The sequence below is a fragment of the Triticum aestivum genome, chromosome 2D (genome assembly GCF_018294505.1).
Source record: "Triticum aestivum cultivar Chinese Spring chromosome 2D, IWGSC CS RefSeq v2.1, whole genome shotgun sequence".
NCBI lineage: Eukaryota > Viridiplantae > Streptophyta > Magnoliopsida > Poales > Poaceae > Triticum > Triticum aestivum.
In genome coordinates this window covers 58,775,329-58,781,711 of record NC_057799.1, presented here as the reverse complement: position 1 = coordinate 58,781,711, position 6,383 = coordinate 58,775,329, and the positions used below count along the sequence as shown (strand labels likewise).

The 6,383-nt window shown below is 45.2% G+C and overlaps 1 protein-coding gene across 1 annotated transcript; it reads right to left on the bottom strand.

Annotated features, from left to right (window-relative positions):
* Nucleotides 1-3,636: 3,636 nt before the first annotated feature.
* On the bottom strand, nt 3,637-5,577 carry LOC123048698 (transcription factor WRKY19). The gene is made up of 3 exons (XM_044471743.1): nt 5,203-5,577; nt 4,764-4,868; nt 3,637-4,398 (listed from the first exon to the last, which is right to left on the bottom strand). Exons 1-3 carry the CDS (start codon nt 5,514-5,516, stop codon nt 3,807-3,809), a joined length of 1,011 nt encoding a protein of 336 aa, XP_044327678.1. The 5' UTR covers nt 5,517-5,577; the 3' UTR covers nt 3,637-3,806.
* Nucleotides 5,578-6,383: the final 806 nt, after the last annotated feature.

Genomic DNA, 6,383 nt, shown 5'->3' with positions numbered 1-6,383 from the left:
CGGGGTTACGCTTGGGATTCTGCGGGCACTCCCGGCCGAAGTGGCCGGAAAGGTTGCAGATGATGCAGCAGATCGGGTCCCGGCAGTCCTTCCTACGGTGTTTCTTGCTCAGGCAACGAAAACACTTCCCCCTGAACTGGCTTAAGAAGGCAGCCCAGCCGGCATTGAAGGCTCCACGCCGGCCAAGGAGGGATGGAGAAAAGCGCAGCCTATTGCCCGCAGGGCCAGAGCTGGGACGCCGGCCTTTCCGGGATGAGACCACCGTCCAACCACGGTCCGGTTTCGGGGGAGGCGAGCTGGCGGAGGCCGCAGGCGCGACGACTATGGAATGAAGGCGCGGTCGCTCCGAAAGAGGCAAAAGGATGGGATCCGCAGCAGGATCCGTTGGGCGAAGCAGGGCCGAGGCGGTGGAGCACTCTCCACGAAGTAGTATCCGGCGCGGGGATTCGGGATCTCGCGCATTGACGTCGCGGGGCAGCTGGGAATCCGGCACCATGGACGGACCGGAGGATGCAGGTGAGCCCGGCCTGGATCCACGCCGGCTACCACTAGCACTAGATCTACGGGAGCGGGGGCGGCCCATGTCTCCAGCTGGAGGCCGCTGACGGGAGGAGCGGTGGCCGCCGCGGCCGGAGTGACCAGCGGCGCGTAGGGGCTAGGTTGGGCAGCTCACAGCCCGAAGAGAGGTGGCCGCCGCGGCCGGAGCGGCCGGCGGCGCGGGAAGGGGAGGGGCGCTCGAGAGGCGCTGGAGAAGCTAATGTAGTATATGGTGGACAAGGCAAGTAGTTTTCGTTGCTTTGTTTTCCAAGGAATGTAAGATCAAAAAAGATGTTGAAGAAGCTACACATGTTATTTGCTTTTGTTTCCCTGAGCTTATCACCTGGAGAACTAATTCATGCACGAGGTTATGCTTTTGTTTTGTATGAGAAATTAATGTTTGGAGCCATGTGTCGAGTGGTTGAGCCAATCGCAGTAGCTTTTGCAGTACTATACATGCAGCATAGTCAAAGTCTTTGGAGTGAAAGACTTGGAAAGTTGGCATGACAATAACTCTAGAAGCAAGGAAAACAATTTTCTACTTTCGTTGTCGTTGGGGCCAACGTGGATATCCATTGGTCCAACGAAACATTGACGCATTCCCTTGTGTAGTGGTGTCTTGGTTTCAAGGGTTAGCTTAGTGACATGCATCATCTAATAAATAAAGGCATATATACGGATAACTTAATTGTAAGTCTATAAATGGTAGCTACAAACCGGGTTGATACTGTCAAGCCATCTACAATTGTTTAATATACTAATTAACCAAAGTATGCATTCTAAATTTTGCTGAGATGGAGCTTTCATCTTCGAAAATTGTAATTTTGTAACGCTTTTGGTCCATTTTTGTTACAGAAATCATATTCTTACGTACTACTTTTATAAAAGAAAGCACGTACAGTGAGGGACGGAATAACCACGGAGAGTAATAGATGGAAATAATCGCCACCATTAGATTCAACTAGTCCATATTTTTTAAGACTAATACTAAGAATAGCATTGCTCTTTTTGTAATAAATATGGTCATTCTCTTTTTCGATGGAATTCAAGTGCTCATGCTTATTGAGGTTCCTCGAATATAATCTTGTCGGGCCTTTATCCAGTAATAGAAAAATCATATTTATTTCACCATTGAAGTTGTTGATTGAGATACATTACGAGGCTCGCCACTTGATTGAACAAGAAAAATTGCAAAGCGTTTGTTTTGGACAAGAAACAGTTGAGTGCCTTTTCTTATCGTTTATTGTGCAAGGCATGAGTATTGGGTTATATGCATTTTTTGTGCAGATGCCATGCATGATGTGATACAACATTCTATTATTATTATTTTTAACAAAACTCGTAATTTAAGGTTGTACTGGCAAACGTACATACTCCCTAGTACTAGTATATGTTTATACATGAGATCCAATACAGTACGGATTACTAGCTATCAACGTGCCCAATATACATGCATACACAATATACCTTCATAATAAAATATTACTACTACCCCAATATATGCGCAAGTCTACTGCATAAAGAAAAAAAATCTCGTATAGGGAACTAGCAGTGTGCCAGTGGTATTGCACTTATAATCTAATAAGACATTTCCCAATGCGATTTGGAAGTAAACATTTGTCGTATTATAATATCTTTAATTAGTGCAAGCACGTGATAGTGAGTTACTTGATTATAGTTTAGTTTAAGGCAAGCCAATGAACCGAATCAGAAAGCCAGATTCACATGCACAAAGCAGAAAGCTAGTCCACAAGCACTAGCTAAGACAGGGAATGTTCGGAGGTATATATAGTTGAAATTTCTCCATGAACTGAAAGGACCATCTACTTTAGACTTTAGTCTTTGGTGCTGAAGCTTAGCTCAACTTTTACTGGGTAGCATATCTGGAATATACGCCAAGAGAGGAAAAGAGCACTCGACTTTTATACAGATGTAAAGTACTCAGATAAGAAGTGGATGTAACTGGACTGACTTGATGAGAACTTGAGACCACTCGTGGTGACCAGACAAGTACTTTTCGTTGCTTTATTTTTTGAGGAACGTAAGATAAACAAAGATGTTGAAGAAGCTACACATGTTACTTGCTTTTGTTTCCCTGAGCTTATCACCTGGAGAACTAATGCATGCATGAGGTTTTGCTTTTTGTTTTCTATGTGAAATTTCTTGGAGCCATGTGTCGACTGGTTGAGCCAATTGAACTAGTTTTTACAGTAGTGTACATATGGCATAGCCAAAGTCATTGGAGTGAAAGACTTGGAAAGTTGGCATGGCAATAACTCTAGAAGCAAAGAAAACATTTTCCAACTTTCATTGTCGTTAGGGCCAACGTGGATATCCATTGGTCCAACCAAGCATCGACGCAGACCCTTGTGTGGCAGTGTCTTGGTTTCAAGTGTTAGCTTAGTGACATGCATCATCTAATAAACAAAGGCATATACTAGTAACTTAATTGAAAGACTAATTGTACTGTCAAACCATGTGCAATTGTATAACGTACTAGTTAACCAAAGTATGCATTCTAAATCTTGCTGCGATGGAGCTTTCATCTGCAAAATTTGTAAATTTACAATGCTTTTGGTCATATTTTTGTTCAGAAATCATACTCTCAAGTACTAATTTATATTAAAAAATCACATTGTGAGAGAGGGAATCACCACCTAGAGCAAAACATGGAAATGACCGTCTTCATTAGACTGAACTAGTGCATAACTTTTTTGTAAACTTATACATATGAATATCATTTCTCTTTTTGTCATAAATAAGGCCATTCTCCTTCTCGATAGAATTCAAGTGCTCCTGCTTGTTGATTTTCCTCGAAAATAATCTTGTTGTGCTTTCCCCAATAATAGAGAAATCATATTGATTACACCATTAAAGTTGTTGATTGAGATAGATTACGACGCTCGCCACTTGGTTTAGCAATAAAAATTGCAAAGCTTTCATTTTGGACAAGAGACAATTGAGTACCTTTTCTTATTCTGCAAGGCATGAGTATTGGGCTATATGCATTTTTTTTATGCAGATGTAAGGTGATAAAACATTCTAATATTATTTAAACAAAGTTTAACCAAACCCATAATTTAAAGGTCGTACTCGCAAACTTACATTCTGCCTAGTACTAGTACTACTTTTACACATGACATCCAATACAGTACATATTACCTTCTATCCACATGCCCAATATACATGCATACACAATATACCTTCATAATAAAATATTACTACTACCCCATGCATGCATATGCATGGGTACACGAACACGACCTTGGTCAGGAATCGAAGCCGAACAGGTCGTCGTCGTAAATATTATTGCCAAATGACCCCCCTGACATGAACCCGAGGCTGCTCGGCGAGGAAGGGAAGCTGTCCATGCCTGCGCCAGCATCCATGTCGTCGGCGACCCCCACGACCGGCCAGTACTCCACCGGCGCTGATCCCACGGTTAACGGCGGCGTCCTTCGGCCAATAACGTCGACGAGCTGCCCACCGGCGTACTGCATGAACTTCCCGTGGCCAGCCGGCGACAGCGAGCCGCTGGACATACCCTCCTGCACCGGCGGCGAGGAGCTGTAGTTGGAGAAGCGGGAGTAAGGTATGGGATGAAGATCAACCGCTTCTTTCACGACACGATGAGCAAAAGCGCCATTGATCGATGTGAAGCTGATGAGGTTTGAGCAGTCTTCTGGCGGGGCAGCGTCGGCGGCGCCTTGGATGACGAGTGATCGGAACGTGGAGGGGTCCTTGCAGGTGTGCTGGCCGTAGTAGCTGATGATGTACTCCGACGGGTTGGAGTCGGATTCCTGGACCTGCCTCGTGGCCTGGCAGCCTTGGTCTGGCTTATGAGAGCACCTGTAGTAGCTCCTGGATGTGCCATTGTGCATATGCAAATTAGCTACAACTCTACTAGCTAGCTAGAGCCTCAGGCCCTCAGCTAATACTCCAATATATACAAAAACAACTAGCTAATAAAAAAAGCTCAATTTCCCTCAAAGGATAAAATTTAAAAGCTCAACTAGCAAATCAACCACAGTTGGCAAGTGCCTTTAGCTTCAACTAATGATTCAATAATCACTCTTCAGCTATACTTTGACAAGTCGACGTAGAGACATTGTGTTTTTTTTTCTTTTTCGGCTTTGCATGCATGAGACCTCACTTCATACTACCTCAGTTTTTTTTCCTTTTCTTACAAATTAATTTGCAGCACAACAGAAAAGACATATATGTACCTCGGGTTAGTAGAGGCATGAATATATTTTTGGCCATACTTCCTCCATGTCTTGCCATCGTTGAGCGTCCTAGCAGTGACCATGTTGATGAAAGGGCTCTTCGACCTGCCATGCATAACAGACATGATTAATTAACAACTACAGTATACTCCTATATGATTTGATAGGCCCATACATGCCTGCATGCCCAAGTAATGTTAATTGGCAGCATCTACTTTTGATAACAACAACAACAACGAACTTGGTCAGGTCATCGGGCAGCCTATACTTTTCGTCCACTGATCATTGGCGCTTAAAGTTCCCCCACTAGGCCGCCAAATTAATAGTAGTACAATTTGCAAAATAGATAGTTGGAGGCGATAATAATTTGTTAGATCGCATGCATACTGTGGTGTTTTTTCTAGTGAAAACGAGGTATAGCTAGGCTTTCTTTGATCACCTTCTCCTGGAGGTGCTCTCGCGGTGCGGCCCGGACGCCGTGCCTGACCTCTTCTTCCTCCGACCTGGTCCCCGGACTGCCCCGGAAGACGCCTCCACACCGCCGCTGGTGGTGCCCAGCACCGACATAGCGCTGGACAGCTTGGCCATCATCCCCTTCACGAGCTCCCTCGCGTCCATGTCCGACACTCTTGGCGACCCCTGCAGCATGGTCTGCAGCGTCGCCGCGTGCTGGCGCACCTCCACCAGCTCGTCGTAGACCACCGCCAGCGGTGAGCGCCCGCCGTCATCGCCCGCGCCGCCACAAGTTGCCATGCTAGCTTACGAGCTATTAGAGGGCCTAGAGAGTAGGGCGTGCTCACCGCGCACGGCTCAAGTTTTTATTGGTGCGGCCGGCGGGCGGTGAGAAATTGGGAGGAAAAGTTAGAGAAAGGTGAGCGAGACCGCGAGAGCGACGGAGGAGGAAGCGGTGCGGAACGTGGAGCTACGGCGCGCCGGGGCGGGCCCCGCCATGGTAGATCGATGTGTGTCCCTGCGCGCGAGCCGACGTCGGGGCGTGTCATCGCCGTGACGCAGCGGCGTGAGCTCACCGACGCGCGCGCTGCCGGCTCGGTCGCAAAATGGCCGGGGTGCTCTTGCGCAGTCATGTTGCTAGAACAAAAACGATAGTCCTACCATTTGTTGATGCATATACCATATATAGTATCTTCTATATCTAAATACTTATTAACATGCATGCACACATGCCATCTCATCGTGTAAACATACGGATGTGGCTAGATCTTGACTGAGACTTAACAAAATCTTAATCAAGTGACACAACATATAGAAAGAAGAGAAAAAAGGAAAAGAAAATTTTATACAGATTTTCATGTAAGATCTCATGATTATAGCATCGATAGAGACTTTGTTAAGTCTCAGTCGACGGAGATTTACCAATCCGGTAAACATACATGCAAAATATCCACCTCAACATGCATGAAAAATTAAAGATCCACCTTACCAATAATTAAATACAATAAATCATATACATTTTTAATTTTAGTTGTCATGTTTTTAGTCAAAATATTTATGGTCACTAATATTTAGCTATGGGTCTTTTGCACGTTGGGAGAAGGGCCAGTTAATGTTTGCCATTTTTTTAGGACCAGAAGTAATAAGTAGGACGAAAGCTCGTTAACA